Source organism: Rhinoraja longicauda, chromosome 14 (assembly GCF_053455715.1).
Source record: "Rhinoraja longicauda isolate Sanriku21f chromosome 14, sRhiLon1.1, whole genome shotgun sequence".
Taxonomy (NCBI): domain Eukaryota; kingdom Metazoa; phylum Chordata; class Chondrichthyes; order Rajiformes; family Arhynchobatidae; genus Rhinoraja; species Rhinoraja longicauda.
Window position 1 is genome coordinate 12,248,607 of NC_135966.1, and position 26,729 is coordinate 12,275,335.

Sequence of the window (26,729 nt, forward strand, 5' to 3'; positions counted from 1 at the left end):
CATTGTGTTCCCTAAGACACAACCCTCCTCTTCATATTGAACTTGCTGCAAACTTCAGTGATATTTTAGCACAGCCCTAGAAAGGATGTCAAACCAAAGCTTTTTTGGTCTATTTGGACCTCTCATGTTGGTGAATTTTCTGGTTCCCGGGCCAGCATTTGTACCTTTTCATTAACACCCTAGCAGAAACTGATTATATACTATTACAGTGCTGACAGCATGATGTATAAAAAGCGGAATTGGGCCATTCAGCTTCACAACACTCGTGTGACCCTCATCCTATCCTTTATCTAATCTCAGCTCTATTTGTTTCTCCTTCCCGTTTATCTGGCTTCCCTTTGAATTATCCATGCAAATGGCATCAGTTATTCCTTGTGGTACCAAGTTCTGGATAAAGGAGTTTCCCTAATAGTGACTTTTGTATTAATGACCTCTAGTTCCAGTCTCCTTGCAAGTGAAACTATCTATCTCCTTTTCATTAAGAATGCCAGATCTGTCTACAGTACTCCAATAGTAGATTTGCTCCTGTTCTTCAACTTTCACATTTCATTATTTATTCAGTGTTGATGAAAGGATACACATGGTCAGGAAGTGTTAACCTATTTTTAGTGAGTTGTGCTTTATACACCCTACACCTTCCTTCCCCACCACTCCCTCTGTTCACCCACCCTCTGGTCTGGTACCCCATTTACATGCATTCTATCAGAAGAATATCAACTGAGTCATGCTGACCTGGAGCTGCAATACAGGAAACTGCTAGCTAATAGCTATTCCTGCCTCACAACGTCCCTGATACAAACACACTGTCTGACTGACAGAGGTTAGATAATACTGCATGTGATTGTCCTTTCCATCACTGGACGTTCGCCAGAGATGGAACAGTAATTTGATTAAAGGGTTTAGATGGACTTAACATTCCACCCTCAGTTTTTCAATGGCCAACCAGTTTAAAAACAAAATGGTAGGCACAGACAAGTTTTTGGCTTTACTCTCTTAAATAAAATAGAACGTAGAACAGTATGGACACAAAGTGCTGGAGTAACTGAGCGGGTCAGGCAGCATCGCTAGTAAAAAGGATGGGTGACATTTTGGGTCAGAACCCTTCTTCAGATGTCAGTCATCCTTTTTCTCCAGAGATGTAGCCTGACCCACTGAGTTACACCAGCATTGTGTGTCTATCTTTGGTATAAACCAGCATCTATAGTTCCTTGTTTCTACTCTATAGAACAGTATGGCACCAGTACCCTCCAGTGAGTCCTGAGTGTCGAAGTGACAGTCTCCCTAATCTGTAGTGCAACTCCTTTTGGCTCCATCTCAAACACATCTAAGGCATCGAAACCCTGGAATATTTGAGCAGCCGGTTGTTCCCGTAATGTTTCCGTTATGGCTGCAGCATCACAGTCCCAACACACTAGGCTCTAGGTTCATCTGCTTTCTCCTTTTATTGAAATAAACACACTTCAACCCATCAGGTTCACCATATTCCTTCATCTCTCCCTGCCTGTGCATTCCTTTGAGTCTTGCTGGTGCTAACAACTACCTTCCCATCACTCCTTCCAATTTCTGACCTACTCTGGACATTTAAGTTTCTGAAATGTTGGCCAGCTGTCAAGATGTTATTGTTTTACAACTTCAGGGTATGAAAGTAGCAGTGGCCAGAGCAAGCTTCACCTTCTGGAATGCCCCTTTGCGTGTGTGGCGATGCTCGGTGTTGGGCCTCGTACATCTGGAAAAAGTAAACGAGGGAAGGTGAAAGGACTGGCAATAGGTTGGAACTCTGGGACTGGTTCACCTCTTTGCACAATAATGCTCACAACACCAAATTCCCCTTTGCCAGCTTGATTCTACTAGTGTTCCCGTTTTGTGGTTATTCTGTGTCTTATTAAAGCCTTTTTGGAGAATCTAAATGATTATGACACAGTTTCTTCTTTGTTACTTTGTTCAAACAAATTGAATATGTTGGTTATATGTATGATGTTTAAATTTGTTAATCGTGATTACTAGGTTAATTCCCGGAATGGCGGGACTATCATATGTTGAAAGACTGGAGAGACTAGGCTTGTATACACTGGAATTTAGAAGGATGAGAGGAGATCTTATCGAAACGTATAAGATTATTAAGGGGTTGGACACATTAGAGGCAGGAAACATGTTCCCAATGTTGGGGGAGTCCAGAACAAGGGGCCACAATTTAAGAATAAGGGGTAGGCCATTTAGAACTGAGATGAGGAAAAACGTTTTCAGTCAGAGAGTTGTGAATCTGTGGAATTCTCTGCGTCAGAAGGCAGTGGAGGCCAATTCTCTGAATGCATTCAAGAGAGAGCTAGATAGAGTTCTTAAGGATAGCGGAGTCAGGGGGTATGGGGAGAAGGCAGGAACGGGGTACTGATTGAGAATGATCAGCCATGATCACATTGAATGGCGGTGCTGGCTCGAAGGGCCGAATGGCCTCCTCCTGCACCTATTGTCTATTGTGATCATATTTTTAGTTACATGTACGATTTTCTTGTACCTGTTTTGAATAAGGATTCTCATGATTCTTAACATCTTTAAAACTTTCATTTGTCAGATCTTGCCGTGTGTAATTTTATTAGTAGTGACAAAATCAATGTTTGGGCAGCCACTTATTTGAAGCATTCTAGAAATGTGAAAGGCTTGATCAATTTTGGGTCTTTCTGATAAAGGAGAGAACTTGAGGAAAATTATTTGTGCTACTGAATTCTGGCCAACTTTAAAGCTCAGCCATGTTATGTTAAATATTTTATATTTGTTGATATAACTAGATTTACAAGATGGTGTGAAATCCTAAAAATAGTAAGATCCTAGTTCATCAAGTAACACAGCTGTTGTTTGGAACATTATCACACGCTTTTAAAGTTGTTCACTTGTTCTGGTGAAAAACAAGAATGTAAATTCATGACTAATTATTTGAGTCGAAACAATGCCTGTCAGCCCTGCAACAACAAAGGAAACATCTTTATAGAAGACATCCTCTTGCCAAGTTTCATATGTACCTCTGCCAGTTTTAATTGTTCATACTTGCTGATGCAGTCGTTCATAAGGGAATCTGGATCAGACATTGCCATTGCTTCTTAACACAGTGGCAGAGCGCAATGCTTCTGTCTTATCACCATACAATCTGAAGAAGGTTTTCGACCCGAAACGTCACCCATTCCTTCTCTCTTGAGATGCTGCCTGACCTGCTGAGTTACTCCAGCATTTTGTGAATAAATACCTTCGATTTGTACCAGCATCTGCAGTTATTTTCTTATACCATACAGTCTACTTAAACTAGGGCTGTTTGGGTACATACCAATAATTATTTCTTGAAAATGTGTTCAGAAGAGCACATCCATTGAAAAGTATTCAACTTGTATTTTGGATCCTATGATGAATAAATAGGTTCACCTAATTTCAGAAGTTTCCAACTAACTTGGTTTCTTTATTGTCACATTAACTAGTTAATGAGTTGTTGTATAATCCTTTTCATAGCATTTGGTTATTCTGTTTAATTTCCATACATCAACATAGATGTGAATGCTGTATTGAAAGAGTGATCTGAGGGAAAGAAAATGATTGACAGTCACATCCTATTTCTGAACCACAATTTATTTTTATCTGCAAATATTATTGAATTATGATCAAACAAAAACATTTAGACAGGGAGAGTGTTGCCACAAAAATCTTCATGGCATGGTGTTGGCATGGAAAATTAAAAATCTTCCTGTTTAGAAACCTCACCTGAATTATTTCGAGGATGAATTCTACCTTGTCATTGCCATTGAACCAAGAGGGCTATGTTACCGAGATAATTAACTGACCATGCTGAATTGAATGTCTTCCTGAGAAATCCAGGTTGCCTGTGGAAAGGTTGGCATCCACATACAACCATCAGAAAGGTTGAGAGAACCAACCAGCATGAGCATGTGCTGATGTTGCACAACAGTCATTCCAGCTGTATTCTCACATGGAGTGCCATAATTCTTCTAGTATTCTCACAGAAAAGTTTGCCACTGATTAGACCTAGTACAGAGTTAGCGTCATAGTATTTGGTGAAGAGGAACTGCTGCAGGATGAAAAACGTTTCAAATTAACTTGGAGTGTTGAGCATTGATGGGATAGGTGGCCATTGTACTGGATGCATATTTGGAGCAGATTATTTACATTCTTTTGCTCTGTTTTTAAATCTGACAGAATGGAATTGTGGTTTTTGCAAGGGACTTAGGAAGGCAAATGCAATGTTAGCATTTATTTCGAGAGGACTAGAACATAAAAATGGATATAATACTGGGGCTTTATAAGGCACTAGTCAGACCGTATTTGTAGACTTGTGAGCAGTTTTGGGCCCCATATCTGAGGAGGGATGTGCTTGCGTTGGAGAGAATTCAGAGAAGGTTAACAAGAATGATCCCGGGAATGATTGGGTAAACGCCAGATGAGCATTGGACAGCACTGTGCCTGTACTTGTTGCAGTTTAGAAAGATGATGGGGGCACTCATTGAAACTTATCAAATAGTGAAAGGCCTGGATAGAGTGGACGTGGGGAGGATGTTTCCATTAGTGGGAGTGTCCAAGATCAGAGGAGACTGCCTCAGAATAAAAGGATGAACCTTTAGAAAGAAGATGAGGAGGAATTTCTTTAGTCAGAAGTTGGTGAATCTAAAATTCATTGCCACAGATGACTGTGGTCAAGTCATTTGATATTTTCAAAGCAGAGATTGACATTTTCGTGATTAGTAAGGGTGTCAAAGGTTATGGGGAGAAGGCAGGAGAATAGGGACGAGAGGGAATGATAGATCAACTATGATTGAATAGTGGAGTATACTCGATGGGCCGGATTGACTAATTCTGCTCCTATGTCTTATGAACTTCTATCTAGAGAATCGTGCAGTCTTGTGAAATTGTGTGGCCATCATCCTTGGCTTGGCCAAATAGAGGCCCAAACGATTGTTCATTAGCGTCTTCAATCCTTTCACTTTTTTATAGTAAGAACACTTTTTTGAAGCTTGCTTTCATTCTTCCTGTTTGGAGCCTTTTCCCTCATCACTAATGCTTCAGGTTTCATTTCTTTCTTTCACTTCTCCCTGTCAAAGTCTCTTGGGTGGCTCACATTTAGATCAAGAGAGGTATCACTCCTTGAGAGATTCATGATGGGTTTGGAATTACAGTTGCTTGCTTTTTGAAAATAAGCACTGTGGCGGCATGGTGGCGCAGTGGTAGAGTTGCTGCCTTACAGCGAATGCAGCGCCGGAGACTCAGGTTCGATCCTGACTACGGGCGCCGTCTGTACGGAGTTTGTATGTTCTCCCCGTGGCCTGCGTGGGTTTTCTCCGAGATCTTCGGTTTCCTCCCACACTCCAAAGACGTACAGGTATGTAGGTTAATTGGCTGGGCAAATGTAAAAATTGTCCCTAGTGGGTGTAGGATAGTGTTAGTGTGCGGGGATCGCTGGGCGGCGCGGACCCGGTGGGCCGAAGGGCCTGTTTCTGCGCTGTATCTCTAAATCTAAAAAATCTAAAATTGTGAAATGGCATTTCAGTCATTGGAGGAAGTGAGGCTTCAGATTTTCTTCTTTTAAAAACAATGATCCAGAGAATTTATTGCAAATGGTAATGACTAACATTTTTGGAGGCTAGGTAGTTCAAGGTCAGCTTTTCTTTTTCTCCAAGGAATAATTTTAAACTACTTCCTGTTGTATGAAATTAGGAAGGTTAAATGTTCAAAGATGGATTAGGAATGACGATGGATTCTTCACTTTTCAGGCTATATTCCTGCATAAGAAGAATAGTAAATCATTTTGTTGTGCTTTGCTTATTGATGATATAGCATATGTTTCTTTATCAAATGCCATTCTTGTGATGTCTGATAACTTTCTGATATAGCCCTGTGTTGCAAGGGGAATTTATCTGTAGTGATGCAGAGGAATCCATAACATAGATACAATTACTTGAGAAGAAAATACAAGTTTGCATAAATTTTGCCGAGTCAAATATTTTATTGTCATGTGCACCAGGACCAGAACAATGAAATTCTTGCTTGCTGCAGCTTTACAGGCACATTAACCGCAACAACACAACAAATAAATACACTAAATGATCAATTATGAGGTAAACCAAACCATAAGAATTCTTGTTGGAGTTCTTAGTGGTACAAAGTAGTCAATGCTGAAGTAAGTTGGCAGTTATTAGGGTTGCTCAATGTAGCTCAAGAGCCTCATGGTTGATGGGAAGAAGCCATTCGTGGATATGGGGGGTGGGGGGGGGGGACGGTTCTTAGGCTCTTGTGCCATTATCCTGATAGTATTGAGATGAGAGAGTGGCTAGGGTGATATGGGTCTTTGATATTATCTGCCTTTTTGAGGCTGCACCTTCTGTAGACACCATAGAGATCAGTACCCAAGAAGGACAGGGATCTATACACCACTTTCTGCAGCCTCTTTCGTTCTTGGACCTTCAAATTTCTAAATTGGGGCACAACAAATTAGTCAGTTCAAGTCAAGAGCGTTTAACTATGTTCCGAAATCCATATATCTATATACTAAAACGCTTGTTTGTTTGTTTGTTCCTGAACTACAGCCAAAACGGTTCACGATAGCGCGACAATTATAAGCCCACCTTACTCACCGTCATCCCTTGGGTGCTAATGGAAGAAGTTTCATTGAAATCAGTGTTAAAGTTATTCACATTTTAAAGCTTAAATCTATCTCCTAGGGAGGGTGGGGAGGAGGGAGGATAAGGGGGGTTGAGGGGGATGGAGTGGGGGGGGGGGGGATGGGGGGAGAGGGAGAGAGAGGAGGGGGAGGAGAGGGTACTGCACCAATGCAGGAGAGGTTTGGGCCCAACGGGTACACATGATCTAGTATATTACTAAAACTGTTATCTTGCATGTGTGTTTGTGGATATATTTGTTCTGGAAAGACAGCCAATACGGTTCACAATAGCGTAACAATTTCAGGCCCACCCTACTCACCATTCCCCTGCGGTCTCAATAAATCAAGTTTTGTTACTTTTTAAAAACAATTCACTTAAATTCACTTGGTGTCAAGTTAGGAAAAGGGGAAGTACAAAGAAATTGGGTATCCTTGTTCATCAGTCACTGAAAGTAAGCATGCAGGTACAGCAGGCAGTGAAGAAAGCTAATGACATGTTGGCCTTCATGACAAGAGGAGTTGAGTATTGTAGCAAAGAGGTCCTTCTGCAGTTGTACAGGGCTCTAGTGAGACCGCACCTGGAGTACTGTGTGCAGTTTTGGTCTCCAAATTTGAGGAAAGACATGCTTGCTATTGAGGGAATGCAGCGTAGGTTCAATAGGTTCATTCCTGGAATGGCGGGCCTGTCGTATTTTGAAAGACTGGAGCGACTAGGCTTGTATACGCTGGAATTTAGGATGAGCGGGGATCTTATTGAAACATATAAGATTATTAAGGGATTGGACACGCTAGAGGCAGGAAACATGTTCCCAATGTTGGGCGATTCCAGAACCAGAGGCCACAGTTTAAGAATGATGGGTAGGCCATTTAGAACGGAGATGAGGAAAAACCTTTTGACTCAGAGAGTTGTGAAGCTGTGGAACTCTGACTCAGAAGGCAGTGGAGGCCAATTCTCTGGATGCTTTCAAGAGAGAGTTGGATAGAGCTCTTAAAGTTAGCAGAGTCAGGGGATATGGGGAGAGGGCAGGAACGGGAACGGGGTACTGATTGTGGATGATCAGCCATGATCACAATGAATGGCGGTGCTGGCTCGACGGGCAGAATAGCCTACTCCTGCACCTATTGTCTATTGTCTATAATAAACTTTAATAAATGCGCTGCCCCCCTCCCCCGGCCGGGAGGACCCGGTGTGCCCCGTGCCTAACTTTCCGTGGTGCAGCGTGGCAACAGCGGGTCAAACAAGATGGCCATCGCCGCCGTTCACCGCCGAGCTGCAGGAGACGTTTTGGGTCCACGGCTCGCTCTGGCAGCAACGCTGGCCTGACGGGGCCGAGGTGAGTGGCTCCCTCTCCCCTTCCCTGTCCTCCCTCGCTCGCCCACGGCCCCGGGGGACTCTTCCCCGTCCAGCAGCAGGTCCATGGATTGTCAGTTGGGGGAGATTTGGCCCCAATGTCCGTCTAGTGGAACAATTCCTGCAGCAGCACAACCGGTTTGTGAACGCAGTAGTTGGGAAATGCTGAAACTCATCAAACCTCTGAGGAAGTGGAGGTCTTAATGGTTTTTTTTTTTGTGATAGCATCAATAGTTGGGCCCGGTACGGATCATTAGAGATGTGCATGTCCAGCTATTTGAGGCAGTTGCTCCTCTCCATTGCTGATGACAATCGGTTCTTGGTTCCTTAGCTTTACCTTCCTGAAGTCAATAATTTTGTCTTGCTAACTTTGAGCACAATATTGTTCTGGTACCACTCAACCAGATTATGGATCTCTCTTATTCTCGGACTCTGGATTTTAAGTGGAAAAATTGCTTTACTTGTTTGTTTACCCACTTGCTGCTAACCAATTATTTTTCTAATCGTAGTCCTAAATAGCCATCCCTTTACTAGTTTCCCAGAATTTGGAACTATTTGGTTACAAAGGTGGCTCAGTCCCTAAAGCAGAATTTGTCTTTTTTTTTCATAAATCCTTACAAATGTTTTCTTTTTCGTCCCAGGTCGTGTTTGCTGAAGAAGCCAAGACGTGGATGCCAGATTTCAATTTTGTAAATCAGATAAGAGATAATTAAAGAGGCCGAAGAGAGAATACTTCTTCACTTTGCATAGACTTGAGGAAAAAACAAAGTCGCCATTTTAATCGGTGTATTACTGCTCACAGCTGCTGACTTTGCCGTGGGAACATTTCTTGTGTGTTTTGATACCATTTAATCTTTTCACAATGACGATGGCAAGCCTATTCTCATTTACCAGCCCAGCTGTAAAACGTCTTTTGGGCTGGAAACAAGGGGACGAAGAGGAGAAATGGGCAGAAAAAGCAGTTGATGCTCTGGTAAAAAAGTTGAAGAAGAAAAAGGGAGCCATGGAAGATTTGGAGAAGGCATTGAGCAGTCCTGGTCAGCCCAGCAAATGTGTCACCATCCCACGATCTTTAGATGGCCGTCTTCAGGTATCGCACAGGAAAGGCTTGCCGCACGTTATTTACTGCCGTGTATGGCGCTGGCCAGATCTTCAAAGTCACCATGAGTTGAAGCCGTTAGATATCTGTGAATTTCCATTTGGATCTAAACAAAAGGAGGTTTGCATCAATCCGTATCATTATAAGCGAGTGGAAAGTCCAGGTATGTTCTCAGCCACATGGCCTTTGATGGATATATATTTTTGTAATTGTGATATTTTAAGCTTGAAATAAAACTATGGTTATTTGCAGTGGAATGAAATTATAACTTGGAAGGCCATGTTAGAGCGGGATAATTCTACAAAAAATGCTTTTAAATTTAAAAAAATGGAGACAACAGTGTTAATAGCACTAGTTTAAATTAAAAAATACCTACCAGCCATTGTTTCCTGAGTCAGTCCCTCCTTCTCCCCAGCTCCATCTGCCCATCATATCCTTCCTCACCTGCCAGCTCCAACTCACTCCTCCCACTCACCTCTTTAGACTGCTCATCTATCCACTCTACTTTCAGACCTGATAGCAGAGTCCCAATCAGAAATGTTGCCCATCCCTTTGCCTCCACAGATGTTGCTTCATCCACTGAGATCCTCCAGCAGTTTTATTTTTGCCATCACATGTATGTTTGCTCAAATGTTTGTTTCAGATTTTTGCAGAGCTCCAGAAGAAAAATGGTAAATGTAGCTTTAGTCCAGATCTTTAGTATGGTTTCATCTTAAATTCTGATTTGCGCTGAATTGGCTCACAATCTAGGGCATTTCCAGTAATTTCTGTTGGTGGCATTAACAATATTTGACTAATTTCGATGTTGGAGCTTTATCTGGACACTTGGGAAAAGAATGCATGTTTTTGAACATCTGATTGGGGTTGACTGTGATGAAATTGGACCCTATTCCATAAGTTGAAGCATAGCCACTAAGTGTTGATACTGGAGGACCATTGGTAGCTTTTGAAATCTTACCAAAATGCAGGGTGCTTTGGAACAGTGTGGGATAAAACCGTGGAACAAGTCTCTTCAGTTTATTTAAGTCTCTCATTCTCCATCTGAAGTTGCAACACTTTTATATGACACCATAGTAAAGGGGGGAAAAGTAAAATTGAATTTGTGATTTGGCTTCAGGAAATGGGTAAAAACATTAGATGAATTAGCCTGCTTGAATGGTTTGGTCTCTCTACCTGTGGAAGGAACAAATTTACCTGATCAATTCCTGATGTTCTTTAGAGGGGGTAGGAGGGCTGTTTGGGATGAGGGAATTGTTCTGCATGGAGACATTAATCAGACTGGTTATGAAGAAGGAAAGCTTTGGAAAAACTAGTCTTGCAAGGCTTGGATTGGATGAGTAAATGTCGGATGGGGTTTCCCTGGCTGAAGTGTGTGAAACTGCGACACAGTCTCAATAAACGGGTGGTTATTCAGGACTGAGACAAGAAATCTCTTCACCCAGTGGATAGTGAATCAATGGAATTCTCTGCAAAAGTGTTTTAGAAGCTTAGTTACTGAGGGGTCATGTGATATTGGGTTAGTGCAGAAAAGTGGAGCAAAGGTCATTGATCAGCCATGCCCTAAGTGAATGGATGAGCAGGCTGGAGGCCTTTCCTGCTGGGTGGGAAGAATAAGTTGTAGAGACAGTTTAGTGGGGAAAGTGGATAGATTGATGAGCTGAATAACCTGTTACATTGTACTGATGCAGGGAACATTATAGTTTGTTTTTAAATGATTTGTCTTTGAATCAAAGCTCAATGGTCTATTGTTCTGGGAGTTAAATGCAGTGATTTATTGAAACGGGAAAATCTCCAAGCCATTTTTCCTTGCCAAAAGATCTAGTAAAGTATCTGAAAAAAGTAATCTGTAATCTGTCTGGTCAACTTAGTTTCTTTGAACATGGCAAAATCGCATGTCGGCTGTCATCTGGATGCACTGTAGGTCAGCAGCTTATCTTTATTTTGCTGCAAAATATGTTCTGTTTCAGTCTGCAGTCTTGGGTTTTTCTTAGATCTGGATCTTGGCATTGTGATATATTTGGTAACTGTGACCATTAAGCTCTAATCTTTGTAGGAAAGAACTGCAGATGCTGGTTTAAATCGAAGGTAGACACTACTGCAGATGCTGCCTGTCCCGCTGAGTTACTCCAGCATTTTGTGTCTAAGCTCTAATCTCTGTTTTTTTTTTAATAGGCCCTAGTTTATGAAATTGAATGGGTTAAGCAATTTCATTTTTAACATTGAAATTTACCTTTTTCCTCCCCAATAAATAACTGCATGCAGGGCACATACTAATTAACAATGTACAGTACTGTTAGGACAATCAGGCAGAAACACTTCAATATAATTTAAAGAGATACAATTTTTTTTATGGTATGTCGAGTTTTGAGAATGGCTGTGGATGCATAGCAGACGAACAATGGAAATCTTTTAGTTAAAAGTCCTCTTTACAATTAGTATGTAGTATGTCTCCCTTTAATTTTTTTTGAGAAATTATTATTGACAAACATCTTTATTGTAAATCAGATATTGCATCCTCTGCAAGGTCAACTATTATCTGTACAGACCATGTTGTTCAAGTGCACATAGCCACTTGAAATTTTATGCTGATGTTAAAAAAAACTCTAGCAACATTTCAACAAAGGCTGTCCTTTGTGTACACTCAGCAAATCTATGGCATTTCAATTCTTGCAGGGACATGTTTGAAATTGATGGTATTCTGTTAATTTATAACTTTTGAAAGGAAATAGAATGTCCTGTCTAAATACTGCTGCATATTGTTTTGATGGAGGTAAGAGGAGAGGTGCTCCTGAACATTGCGGACAAAATAATGTGCCCAATATACCTAGAGAATACTGATTATTGAATAATGCTTAAATGTGCACTGCTGAAAAATTATACAAAAATGCTTTCCAGTGTCTGCAGTTCCCTGTGTTGCCAGATATACTCTATCCACTTGCTTGTTTCTTAATGCTGTTCTTCATTAATTTAATCAAACACATTTTTATATTTGCACATTTTCCCCCTTGTTTTGCAATGTTAAATCTTATTTTATCTCGGTAAATAACATGCTATGTTTGAATTAGAGTGTCTACATTTGTGGAAGTAGAGGAAAAGCAGAGTTAGTGGCAAAGTACCAACTTTACATTTTAAGTGAGTTTCATCATTTCTGGGCCTATATATAATCAAAAACACTCCCTGACTTGCTTGAACATATTCCCTTTTTCTACTTTAGATTTGTACCAAGTGCAAAACATTTTTTTTTGTGCTTTATTTAAAGCCATAATTATTTCAATGTGATTTATATAATTATAATCAAGATTAGGCAATAGACATTAGGTGCAGGATTAGGCAATTTAGCAATTTGAGCCAGCCCCGCCATTCACTGTGATCATGGCTGATCATCCACAATCAGTACCCCGTTCCTGCCTTCTCCCCATATCCCTTGACACCATTATCTTTAAGAACTCTATCTAACTCTCTCTTGAAAGCATCCAGAGAGTTGGCCTCTGAGGTAAAGAATTCCACAGATTTACAACTCTCTGAGTAAAAAAGTTTTTCTTCATCTCCGTTCTAAATGGCCTACCCCTTATTCTTAAACTGTGGCCGCTGGTTCTGGACATGTCCCCCAACATCAGTGACATGTTTCCTGCCTCTAGCATGTCCAATCCCTTAATAATCTTATATGTTTCAATAAAATCCCCTCTCATCCTTCTAAATTCCAGTGTATACAAGCCCAGTTCTGATGCCCCATTCTGTGGCATACATAATTAGATTGGAGGTCTTGGAGAAATTACAGAAAATAGGAAATAGAGGAGCTAGCAGGCGAGCTAATGCTTGAACTGAAGTGTCTAATAAAAGTACAGCGGCTGTTTAAATAGAATCATTTGTGGTTGTGAAACTGTTTGATTGGTTTGGTCATTGATTTTTATTGTTAAATATAATTTTAAAATTACAGACGACCAAATGAGTTGGTATTTTGTATTTAAACATTTAAAATGAAGTCCAATCGATAATCAAATGTTCATTTTTCCAGGATAAAGCAAACTTTTTTCTACAGTCAGCACTTGATTATTAAGATGTCCACCTCTTTGTTTTTGTGTTCTAGTTCTGCCTCCAGTTTTGGTTCCAAGACATAGCGAGTTTAACCCACAACACAGCCTCCTTGTCCAGTTTCGGAATTTGAGTCACAACGAACCACATATGCCGCACAATGCCACGTTTCCAGATTCTTTCCAGCAACCGAATAATAATCCATTTCCAATTTCACCAAATAGCCCATATCCTCCATCACCAGCCAGCAGCACCTATCCCAGCTCTCCTGCCAGTTCTGGGCCAAGTAGTCCTTTCCAGCTGCCAGGTAATACGACTTTGCATGTACTCTTGTAATATATTCCTCAAAAACATCTGTTATGGAATAGTAATTCTTCTTTAAACTTTGCAGTTAATTTAAGAAAAGGCGAGGTTGATAGAGGTACAAAAGATGTTATGGATTCTCTCTGAATAGTTTGCATATAGATATTTTTATTTTTAAATATTAAATATATATACAACCCAATATTAAACTTGTATCACACCAGCTTTGTTATTCAATGGAACTGCTTACGACTAACTTGAATTTCAAATGCTTTTGAAGTTTGAAACTATTGAGAAATGTTTTCAGTATTTTTCCAGGCATCATAGTATTTAAAAATAGATTGAAGCTGTTTTATGAAATGTGTGTTTTACTATTATAACTCAATTTGAAATATTTCTTTGTTAACAAATGTATCTAAGGTGGGATAATGCATGCTGCTTACAATTCCTGCAGCTTAAAAATTGCTGGAGTTTGTAAAAGAATGTTAGTTTAACAGAATTAGGCTCTAAACACTTTTTCCACCTGTTGTCTAATTAAGTCAGATGTTTAAATTCAGCATTGCCACATTTGACAAATTTTGCTTATTTGTTTTTGTGACCAACATGTTTATTTTATCAGCATTTTTCTGATTTTTGGTTTTAGGTTTCCATACCAAGATTTAAACCATTAGTGAACCCAATAAGATGGAATCTGTTTTTTAAACTAAAAACATTAAATGTCATGGCATGGTATAAAAACATTTTTTTTTCCAGTCAATACAATACAACAGATTGACCATACAGTTGTGAAAGTTAAATACTATGAAATCATTGTATCAAAAATAAAACAATATAATCACACATGATATTTTCTGACAGAACAAAAAAAAGTGTAGGCAGAAGCCAAAGCTTACTGTGCCTACTACCCTTAATACTTAACAAAATATAATTTTAAAAAACAGCATCATAAGTCAGAAGCAGATAAACAAAACATAGAACGAAACACAAATATAGTCAAGAACTATCATTTCTGTCATGTCAGTCATGCAACTTTGCGGCTGTTCTGGAGGTTCAAAGTTCTATGACTCATTTGTTTCTGACTTATAACTTCAAATGGTGAAGATGTTTGAGCTGGGAGTTGAGCTGTTTGCTTAAGAAAACACAGCATTAGATTCACATCAGTAACCATGGCACTTTCTAGTCCATTGAGTTTCTTTGACAGTGGACATGGAATGTTGATAGTGGAGTTGAAGATCATGATTTCAGTGAATTTTACGTCCGTGTTCTTGCTAGGGAAAGTCAAATCAGGCAATTGCAAAGAAAATATCTTATCAGCCTAAGCATGCATATTGTTCACATTTTATCAGTTTTTCCATGGGTGTGCTTCAAATCTGAGAAATGTATGAATGAGGCAGAACACAACAGAATGATCAGTTCATAACCCTATTTCTGACTTTAATGACAGGTGTATGGTCATTTATGAAGCAACTGAAGTCAAGTGATATTAAAAAATGCTCCCTAGGAAGTTCCTAACATAATATCCTCTGGTTATTGGTTTTTTGTTAAGTTGTTCTCATGTACCAGATTTGTTCCCAGATACTGAAGTTTCTAGGTGATTTTAGTTCCATGTTCACTAGCATAAAGGTTATTAAATAATGGCAGTCCAAACAAATTACAAGATTAAATCCTCAAATTGTAATTTCCTGGAACAAAATATAACATTTCTTCTTTGTCTTCAGTTTTTACAAGAGTGTAAACTTTTGTTACAATTCACAAGTGAATCTTCTGTGGTTTTGGATATTTGCTTGGACATTTCAGTTTCAAATTCCAAGTCAAGAATCTGGGCAAATAACTTTGATCTTTCTTTTCGACGATTATCAGTGATGCTGATGGCTCGACTGTCACAGATTTGATATGCAAGAAGATTTGATCAATCACTGGTTGTGACGAGTGATCCTAATGCTCATTTTGAACTCTGGTATATGGTCTTGATTTTAACTTGTTCTCCTACACACAGCTGACACCCCTCCACCTGCTTACATGCCACCAGAAGAGCAGTTAAATCAAGATAGTACGCAACCTATGGATACAGGGAATGTCATGATGACCTCTAGCATTCCCACTCTTCCTATTATCTCTGCTAGAGGTAAGATTCCAAAACCGAGGCTTACTTTGGTACTATTGAACAATTGGTTGACGTGTTTAAATTTACATTAGAACTGTAGATTTTTGACATGTTTGTGTTGCACAATATGTAAAATAGAAACTTGCCACGTGAATGCTGAGACCTTTAGGATCGTATTAATTGTGTTGTGCATTGCAATGTGTCAAATGTTTGCAGAAAGTAAATTGAATTTGAATATTAATGGTACAGATGATTCATTCAAATTTCTCAGTAGTATCATGACAAAGAATGTGAGCTGGGGAGGAGTTGGTGGGCATGTGTATTTTGGTAATAAATAGAGGACTGATAGGGATCCTTGGACCTGTACAAATGGCCTTCTGTCTGCTCGTCACCATAGAAGAAGTGTTGGCAGTCAATGTAGTGCTCAACCCAAGTTTGCACTTGACTTGCAGTTAGCTCCACAACTCTTCATCTACAAGGTACTTTTTAGGAGGGAGACATTCTGCAACACCTTCTATTACCAGGCAAGGAAAAGACTTGCAGCTCAGACTTTCATCTCTGGTGAAAGAAGCAACAAAAGTGCAGATGTTAAAAGTAGGGGTGAGAATTATGAAGGGATTAGTCATAATCTTCTGCTCATTTAAAGATATGAGAATAGTGCTCAAGGACTGTATAATTACATTTGGTACATCCCTGTTCAAACGGGGTGAAAGGAAAGTTTCAGCCAGTTAATTTAACCTTGTTTGTAGGGCAGTTTTTGGAAACTCTTATTGGGGATATTTGGTAATTGGACAAGTGTGGATTGATTGGGGGAATGCCTGCATGGATTTGTAAAAGACAAATTGGGTTTAACTTCCTTTGGTAACTTTTTGACAATGTAACAAATACTGTTGTTGATGTGATATCAATGGGCTTTCACAAGCACTTCTTAGAGTTCCATAATTCTGCCTTCACAAAGGCAATAAAATGATTGCAGCATGCATAGAAAATTGGTTAAGTGACATGAAAAGGGGACTGGTAATGAACTGTTATATCTCTACAAGACCACCCCTGAATGCAATGAACCAAGTGTGGCCAACTGTAGTGTCCCATCTTGTATACTCAATTCCGTGACAGAAGGCAAGCATGCCTAAAGCCTTTTCACCATCCTATCTACCTGCGATTCCACTTTAAGGAAACAATGTACTTGTACTCCAAGATCCCTCTTGGATATTTCAACAGATTTACTTCTGGTGTTCAAAAGAATTTGTACCAATATTAGAAAAAAAGTTTGCAGGACCCTTGGAAGAGACAAGGCAGGTGTATGGGACTAGCGTGATTGTAGAGCTAGCGTATATATGATGGGCTAGATAGCTTGTCTATTAACCTTTTATTACAAATGTTACTAAACGTAAAAATATTTTTAAAATTATTTTGTTCAATATAAATATGCAATATTTCAAAGAGATTTTTAAAATTGTCCTGTAGATTGGAATGTTCTCAGAAGTGCAAAACACTTCATACCCACAAGTTTGATGTGAATATAGTTTATTATACTTACGATAATTAGAGGAGTAACTATACTTCAAAAATATTTCCACTTATTTTATCTGGTACACCCATTTCATCGTCATAGGCTAAAGTTAGTAAATTATAAAACAGGTAAATTTTAAGCAATCTCTGGTTCATTGTTTTTTTTATTCAGTATTTTTCTCGTCTGCATTGAGACTTAACTAACTGACCAATTTTTTGAAAAGATTGTCATAAACAATTGAAATTTCAACAATAAATGGCAATACCACATTGAGGTCATACTGCCAGCCAAGTGGGGCTACACTATGGGACTATATTAGCCAGAGATTTGACTGGAACAGAACACGAGTACCATGACTATAAGAGCAGCACAGGCTGGATATCCTGCAGTGTGACTCACCTCCTGGATACCCAGGCCTTTCCACCTTCTGCAAGGTGCAAAGTCGGGAGTGTGGTGGAATGTCTTGCAGATGTCTGGGTAAATGCAGTTCCAGCCTGCCCTCAAGAAGATTGACATCCAAAGCTAAGCAATCCGTTTACCACTCCAGATCTTCAGTCCCTCAAGTACAGATGCAGTGGCTGCAATGTCTCTGTAAAATGCACTGCAGTTACTTATCCATCCTACTCTCACAGCATCTCCTAAACCTGTGGTCACCGCAACCTAAAAGTAAGAATGGGAGACCCATCAGCTGCAGATTGCTCTCCAAGTTGCACATCATCCTGTTGTTGTTACTATGTCTAATATTCCTAATTTCCTAATATTCCCTACAAAACCGCACTGTGGGAGTATCTTAATGAGAGACAATACTACGTTTTAGGAAGCTGACTCATGGGCAGTAAGTTTCATTGAGTGGGAAGAGGTTGTGAGAAGAATAAATCTTTACATGTGATGCAAAATATGTCCATTTTAATCTGCTGCTCCTTGGTATATTTCAGATGTGCAACCTGTTGCTTATGAAGAACCAAAGCACTGGTGTTCCATTGTTTACTATGAGCTAAATAATCGAGTTGGAGAGGCCTTCCATGCTTCCTCCACCAGTGTTTTAGTAGATGGATTTACCGATCCATCCAACAACAAAAACAGATTCTGTCTTGGTCTTCTTTCCAATGTAAACCGCAACTCCACCATTGAGAACACCAGGCGGCACATTGGTAAAGGTATGCTTAATGTTCAAACTAGCTGGACCAGTACAGGATCAACGTGTTGTAAAAGGTCGGAATTGTTCTTAGTTCCTGATTGAGAGCTTAAAATTATCATTTGGCCATTTGTATACATCACCTATTGTGAATTTGATTTGATGCTTATTGCAGAAAATTATAGTTTAAATATTTTAAGACTCAAATACTTCTGTTTTCTGTTTGCTCCTTGCAAGGCAACACCACCATAATTATTTGAAGTGATGTGGGAATGCGTGTAAAACAAATGGTTACCTTCAAATTTGTCTTTCAGAACAATTTAGATGCTTTGGCAAAGTGGCATTGCTTGCTTCAGAAGTTTAGAATAAATAACATTTGCCCTTATGCATTCATTATTCATCTTTCTTTCACAGTAAAATCGTTGGTCGTAGACATATTGAATTAAAATGTCTTCATTAGAAATAAATTGTTGTTATGAATGAAGCAGAACACAACAGAATGATCAGCTGATAACCCTATTTCTGACTTTAATGACAGAGGTGTGTGGTCATTAATGAAGCAACTGAAGTCAAGTGATACATGGAAGTTCCTAACATAACATCCTCTGGTTATTGGCTTTTAAAATAAGTTGTTCTCATGTACCAAGTTTGTTCCCAGACACTGAAGCTTCTAGGTGAATTTAGTTCCATATTCACTGGCATAAAGGTAATTAAATAATGGCATTCCAAACAAATTCCAAGATTAAATCCTCAAATTGTAATTTCCTGGAACATAGGAACTATGGAACAGAACTAATCAACCTGCCCTTTGAGAGAAATATCCTGTTTTTCTTTGTCTTGTCTTTTCTTTCTTTTCATTCTCCACCCCCTCTCGCCTAACTTTCACTCATACTTTTGCCCCTGCTCCTCTCGCTCAAGAAACTGAGAATTTATGTGCAGAAGCTGGTAATGCAATAAAATGACTGCTATAATAAATATTATATTTATTTTGCAGGTGTCCACTTGTACTATGTGGGAGGTGAAGTCTATGCCGAATGTCTCAGTGACAGCAGCATTTTTGTACAGAGTAGAAATTGCAACTATCACCACGGCTTCCATCCTACCACCGTCTGTAAGATACCAAGTGGTTGCAGCCTGAAGATATTCAACAACCAGGAGTTTGCTCAGCTTTTAGCTCAATCTGTCAATCATGGCTTTGAAGCAGTTTATGAACTGACCAAGATGTGCACCATTCGCATGAGTTTTGTTAAGGTGAGGAAAAACACATGAAATATAGTTTAAAGCTTTTGACATTCAAACTAACTTCTCAATGTTTTTTAGTAGAACTGATCACAATGTAATTGAGCACTTTGCAAAAGGTAAAATTTAAGTCAGATATCACCTCCCAACTGCAAAGGATCTTGATCTTTTATAATGTACTAATTGGTTGATACCTAGTTGCTCACTAAAATAATTTATTGAAAAAATATTTTTCTCCCAACTACTCAATTTGTTTTTTCAACAAAGATAGACACAAAGTGCTGGAGTATTTCAGCAGGTCAGGCAGCACCTCTGGAGAAAAAGGATATGTGATGTTTCGGGTTGGGAGTCTTCTTCGGTTTCACTCCTCTTTCATGGTGCACCTCCATCATCTGGTCAAATGTGGCATGCTGCTTTTGCCCCTTGAAGTTTCCCCACTTTTGAAGAACATATCCCCTAAAGGTTCTTAGTGAACTAGTTTCCCATAAACTACTCCCAAGGCAGACCAGGGAGTCATCTTTACTCCAGCACAGTATCAAGGAGATAGTGGGGTGGGAGTTGTCAATGCACTGATTATTTTCTGTCTTCTTCTACTGTTTTGGAGATGGTGCAGAAACCATTGAATGTTAGTTGGTAAAAAATATTAGAAAGGAAAGAGTTGATGAGAATTTTGAATGAAAAATCAAGATGATAGAAAAGGACAAGCTGAATAAATTGGGTCGTGTAATCAAAATGTAGGCAGGCTTTTGCGGGGGGACATGGAATTATTTGCAGGTAGTTTTGTTTGCTAAGTGGTTGGATTGACTGGTTTTGCCTTGGTGCTTGGTACGTAATGGAAAAAATGGGTGCATCTTAAACTCAAGAGTTTAGTGGTCTGTGAAGCAAATAGTATAGGGGTGCAAATTTTGTTGACAAGCATATCATTATAGTTGCTTCTCATCTGAATCCTAAAAGTTGCACAAAAAATGTCAAAGCTCTCTGGATTTTGTTTATAACTAATTTGTCCTCCGGGACCAATAACATCCTTTTGTCAGTCCAGTAATTGTTTTTTTTTGTATTTTTCCTCATTTCCACAGGGCTGGGGTGCAGAATACCACCGCCAAGATGTAACCAGCACACCATGTTGGATAGAAATACATCTTCATGGTCCATTACAGTGGCTGGACAAAGTTCTTACCCAGATGGGCTCTCCTCATAATCCAATCTCATCTGTATCTTAACAGTGAAATATGATCAACAGGGTTGTGGAAAACACCAGTGGGATGAAACCTTATTTAACTGGACACTGTGAAAGATTACTGGAAGAACAATAAGAAAAACTCAAATGGCAATCTTTAAGATTTTATGACCAATCATTGATTGCTTTGCCATACTAATACTTTCAGTGGTATTTATAGTTTATTACCATCTGCTTAATGCAGCTGTTAATGTTAAATACTGTTGATGGATGACATTAGAACTTTTGTGATACTTTAAATCTGAATGCTTCAACATATTGCTTTGCTGTGAAGTCCAACTGTATTGAATGAGTTGTACATACATTTTAGGTGGTTAATTATGGGCAGTAAAAGTAGATCTTGAGTTGTAGCATGATGATGCTAATAACATGTTTTTTTCAATTATGTTAGCATCTTATGAAAATTGATTTTTTTTAAAGCGGTGGTTATTACAATTCTAGGGAAATTAACTATCAAATGGGATTCTGATCAGCTGTGAGGTTTCTCCATTTGGAACACGATTTCTTGCATTTGCCAAAATGAATATGGTAATTTCTCAGAAATGCAGCAAAATGCAAGCCTGTTCTGAGCATTGTTTTTTGAAACATTGAGCTGCCTGTAGAAAAGCATTTCCATTTGTCATCTTATAGATGACATTTATTACATCTAGTGTTGGGACGAGTCTTAAATTTTGTATTATATATTCACGAGCTTGGAGTTGTATCATAGTATGTAGAACTCTTTAGTCCAGCAGGCATTGTAGTGAGCTTTTACATAACTAATGAAGATGGTCTTTGTTGGACGGCTATAAGCATTACTGATCCTTAATACTAGGGAATGTGCTGGTGACCCTAAGTTTGTAGTGCAGCATGTAGTCATTGCAGCAGGACCATACTTCCATAACTGCAAGTATTTCTGTTGCTATCTAGATGGAGACAACTAACAAATTTGCAAGCATTAAAACATTGCATATTTTAATTCATTCTTGCCTATCTATTCCTAACAATAGATGCTGTAAGAGAGCATTAAAATAATTTGTCGAGTTCCTCTCTGTCTTAAATTGATTGAACAACAGCCTGGTTTGGAATTTATGTATCAAATAAGCTAGAATTTATCTCTCGGCAATGCCTTTCTGATATCACGCTATTTACACAAATGTAGGTTAGGAACGTGGATTGTTATCAGGCATGCTTCTGTTAATTTCATCTGCAACTATACTTCATCTGCTCGTCACTTTGACATTGCATTAAAGAGCAGCGCAAACAAAAAAAATGAAGAAAATCTTCATAATACAGGTAATGTAACTATTTATTTTTTTGGGGGGGAGGGAGATCTGGGTGTCATTGGCAAGGCCAACATTTATAGCCCGTCCCTAATTGGCCTTGATGGTAAACTGTTGTCTTGAACTGCTGCTATCCTTCTGCTGAAGGAACTTCCACAGCGTTATTGGGCAGTAAGTTACAGGATTTAAACCTCGAGATGGACTGACGAAGTATGGTGCTCAGCCTAGAGAGAGACCTACAGGTGGTGTTTCTCCCTGTGTGCTGCCCTGAACCATATCGGTGATAGAGAGCGAGGATTTGGGCATTTACGTCACGTGATATTTTCCACAGTAGATGAATGCTGCAGGCAGGAACTCGGCATAAGATGTTTCCTTCAGGTGCTAGGTCTTTATAAAGCCACATGAAACTCTCACTAACTTGTCTGGTGATTTGCTGTTATTGGAGCTTGATCTGCTTGAGATATCAGCAGTATTGGCAGTGAATCCTCTCGATAGTATAAATTGTTAGATCCTGCATTATGTGCTCATTAATTCATTGTACTTGTTCAAAATGTATTTTTGTCATTATTTTACATCTGTTTAGTGTGTGATCAGAAATCAGTGTTTTTTTTTAAAGCTACCATTCATTGACAAAATTGTTGAGGAGGGCGTTAGTAAGTTTTAAACAAGAATTGTCTGTAGAAAACGGTACTGTTCTATGTTCCATGTTTGTGCATCATAAGATGTTCTCCATTTCTCTAGCGACCCCCATTTATAAAACAAATGCTGAATAGGACATGAGTGCTGATGTAAAAGTGGTGGTTGATAAACTGGATGAGACATTCGACTCTTGTAAAGTTAGCTCTTTTTAAAGAAAAAGGAAACTGGGAAAAATATAGGCCATTGGACAGTTGTTTTCCTAAAGCACCTTCAGCTCATCAGCACCATTCTCTTTACCTCCCCCAGTCCCTACAAAAAATAACCTATATTTAGAGCTGGTCCGGGTTCAGAGGTAGGTTTATAAATGGGATTGACCATATCCTAATTAAAATCTGGCCATTGGCTTCTGGTATTCTTCACTGTCTTTCACTTTTGATCTCAATTTTCTGGCAGTACAAATTGCTTTGGTGCTGATAAACATTTTGCATTTTAAAATATGCAAATCTGTCTCGAGCTTTATTTTACATACACGCAGTGGGAAGATTTGAACAGGTTTGAGTCCACACAGCATAACAATTTGTGTACTGTCAGAATTCCTTAAATAAAGACAATGCATTTGCCTGTAATTGGTGTTTCATTCTGTGAAGTGTGGGTTGTTTTGAAATTTCAGCATGACATTTTAAAGTTGGATAATTTAATGTCTATCGGTATGCTGAATATCGGGGGGGGGGGGGGGGGAATGGTGGTCCAGTGGTAAATTTGCTGCCTTACAGCGCCGAATACCCGGTTTCGATCCTGATAAAGGATGCTGTTTGTACGGATTTTATACATTTTATACATTCTCCCTGTTAACGTAGGTTTTACATAGATACATAGACAATGAGTAGGAGTAGGCCATTCGGCCCTACGAGTCAGCACCGCCATTCAATGTGATCATGGGTGATCATTCACAATCGGTACACCGTTCCTGCCTTCTCCCCATACCCATTGATTCCGCTAGCCCTAAGAGCTCTATCTAACTCTCTACTCAGACCATTGGTTTTCCTAATTCAGATCGCTGACTTGGAATTGACTACATTTTCAAATCTGCAGGTGACATAAAACTGGAAACTGGTAAAGTGTTTCATGCACCCTCTAAGCTTGTTAGCCCATCAGTTAGATCACAGCTGTCCTGTAGCTACCTGCTTTGACCCTCTAAGCTTGTTAGCCCATCAGTTAGATCACAGCTGTCCTGTAGCTACCTGCTTTGGATCCACAACACTTAATACCCACCAAAAAACATTTCAATTTGTTTTTTTATTTTCAGCTTTATTCTGCCTCAATTGCTTTTTTCTGAGAGTTGGGGATGGTGGTCTAGAGGAGGGAAATAACAACTTCTGACTTTTGGTATTTGTTGCAAAGAATTACCTTTTAAATTTTATTTGGGGGGGGGGAAGTATTATTGTGGTTGTCAGCATATCAATCGGTTACCAGGTTGAACTAAAAAATGCATGTTAACCCATTGCAAATAGATCATGTCAACATCATATTACAGATTGGGGAGTATCAGATGAAACTACTATTATGATTAGATTTTTTATCAACTTCACTGATATTAGTTACGTGTAGAATCAGAGCACCCGTCTGATTCATTTTGTGACACTTTCAGTTTTCATTCTTAACTGTTAAGTTTCTATTTCGCAAGAAGACAAATCTGCTGGAGGAACTCGAGGGTCAGGCAGCATCTGTGGAGGGAAATGGATATATAACGTCCCCGGATTGAGACCCTGCAGTGCAAAGGTTAAACTGACAATTTAATCTAAAATGTGGAATGGAGTCATCAGCTAAATTAGCAGCCCTACATTCCATATTCTCCAGCCAAGTTTCCAGACGCGTTATCTCCTCGCACATGTGATCATTGCCTGTGAACGTAGCCTTTCCCATATCATTCTAAGGCTGCGTTGTCCAACTCAACACAACAGCAATAGTTGGGTAGATCACTCGCTCCCCCTGCCGCTAGTAGCACAGAAACGTTGCAGACAGGGAGGGGGCTTATGATTGATTTGGGGAGGGGGCAGTGGCGTGGTCTGCTCTGATAAGAAATGCCATAATGATTGGTGTTGGGCGCCCTTTCGGGGAGAGAACCTCAGCCTTGGACCGTGTCGCGAACGCTGCCAGGTGATCAAGAACGAAACATCCTGTGGCGGCAGTCGCCTTAAAAAACGCCTAACTGGGAACAGAGCCTTTAGTCTGACAATGGGTCCCACTTTACCGGAATCAAAGTACAACAGTGGGCAGCTGATAATGGGGTGCAGTGGACTCTCCATATCCCGTATTACCCGCAGCAGCAGCAGGGCAGGTGGAGCGTATGAATGGTCTACTAAAAGAGCAGATACGTACACTACACGCTCAAGGGGTGAGCCCTTGTGTTACAGCAAGCAGCAAACAACTTGAACCAACCGTGGAAGGGGGGTAGACCCATGAGCCGACATCTGCCTGTTGCAGTCGAGTCAGTTGACGCCACACTGATGAAAGAGATGCCCTGGAGGTGTGGGTTTCGGACCCCGGCGGGGGGGGGGGGGGGGCAGCCTCGCAAGGGGGAAGTTATTGCAGCTATACGCGGTGGCTTATGGTGACCAGGGAGGACCTCTACAGCACTTAATCAGGCGAGAGTGAGTGAGCCTGCTCCGTCCTCTCTCCAGAGTAACCGTGAGGCGCATCATGTATACCGGATAATGACGTGGGCTGATACTTCTGACAGCGCTCCTGCTGCACAGAATCAGGCCCCTGTCTCTCACTTCTGCATCCGTACCTGTGTAAACTGAGTGTGAACACCTCACGCTGGGTTTGTGCACATGTCCCACATCACAGACAATAGGACCACTCTGGGGCTTGTAGAGGCAGGGCAAGCTATCCAAGTGCCGAAATGGTGGCAATACGAACTGTCGCCTTGCAGAATCGCATGGCCCTGGTCTTCCTACTAGCCGAAAAAGGGGGGACTTTGTGCCATCATAGGGAGAGAAAGTAGCGGGACTTTGTGCCATCATAGGGAGAGAATGCTACACTTACATGCCAATGAAAACATTACATATCTGATGGCACATGGAAACATTACAGGTTGAGGCCTTGAATAAAGTTGGTAAGCAGTTGCACGATGAGGCCAGGGAGAGCGCATGGTGGTATTAGGGGTTTAGAGGTTGGGGGCATATTATTATGCAATGGCTGGTGACTGAGCTTTTTTTTGGTGGTGGTTGGCATAATATTCTGCTATTGTGTGGTTCCCCACTGCCGCGTGAGGAGTGCCAAGAGGGTGGTATTGAGCATGTGGGCCGAATGTAACGGGATTTGGGGTGTATGGGGTTAATACGAAGTTAATTTGTGTTCAAAACACCACTTTGCGTGCTTGGGCTGATTAAAAGGGGCCAGTAAACAACAGGGATGCTTGCAAGGCCATTGAGATAAGCTTTGCTTTTACAGAGACATCCAAGACTAGCTTGGTGTCTGATAGAACACATAACTCACGCCAGTAGGGCATGGATAGTTAGCTCGACGCATAAGCACCTCACATTCACAGAGATATAATTATTATACTGCACTTTTGATTATTATTGTTTGTATACTCAGTAACATGCAGTTAGATGGGCGCTAATGTAGACTGATGACTCCAAGGGGTGTAGTGTAAGGGTTAAACTGACAATTTCAGCTAAAATATTTCAGCTAAAATATTTCAGCTAAGTTAGCAGCCCTACATTCCATATTCTCTCGAAGACAAGTTTCCAGACGCGTTACCTCCTCTCGCCTGGGAACGCAGTCTTTCCCATGTCATTCTATGGGGGGAAGGCTGCGTTGGCGAACACAACACAAAGTTGGGTAGTTCACTCGCGCACCCTGTCGCTAGTGGCGCAGAAACGTTGCAGACAAGTGGGAGTGGGGAGTGGGGCTTATGAATGGCTCATGGAGGGGGCAGTGGCGTGGTCTGCTCTGATAAGAAATGTCATAAAGATTGGTGTTGGGCGCCCTTTTCGGGGAGAGAACCTCACTCAGCCTTAGACCGTGTCGCCAGGTGATCAGGAACGAAACATCCTGCAGCGTGCTCTGATGAGTTTGCCAGTGTGTATGGGTTTACGTGAGTGTTTGTAGAGACACTCTGCGATGCGCTCTGCTGTGTACTCGGGGTTTGCGAGTGC

General features: G+C 40.2%; 1 protein-coding gene across 1 annotated transcript in view; it reads left to right on the plus strand.

Moving 5' to 3' along the window:
• smad5 (SMAD family member 5) overlaps positions 1-23,180 on the plus strand; it is a 40,218-nt gene extending 17,038 nt beyond the window's left edge. The window contains exons 2-7 of the mRNA XM_078411424.1: positions 8,642-9,262; positions 13,187-13,438; positions 15,431-15,559; positions 17,987-18,208; positions 19,181-19,437; positions 20,502-23,180. Coding sequence (XP_078267550.1) covers positions 8,863-9,262; positions 13,187-13,438; positions 15,431-15,559; positions 17,987-18,208; positions 19,181-19,437; positions 20,502-20,645 — 1,404 coding nt within the window. The 5' untranslated portion in view covers positions 8,642-8,862 and the 3' untranslated portion in view covers positions 20,646-23,180. The remainder of the gene's footprint in view (positions 1-8,641; positions 9,263-13,186; positions 13,439-15,430; positions 15,560-17,986; positions 18,209-19,180; positions 19,438-20,501) is intronic.
• Positions 23,181-26,729: the final 3,549 nt, after the last annotated feature.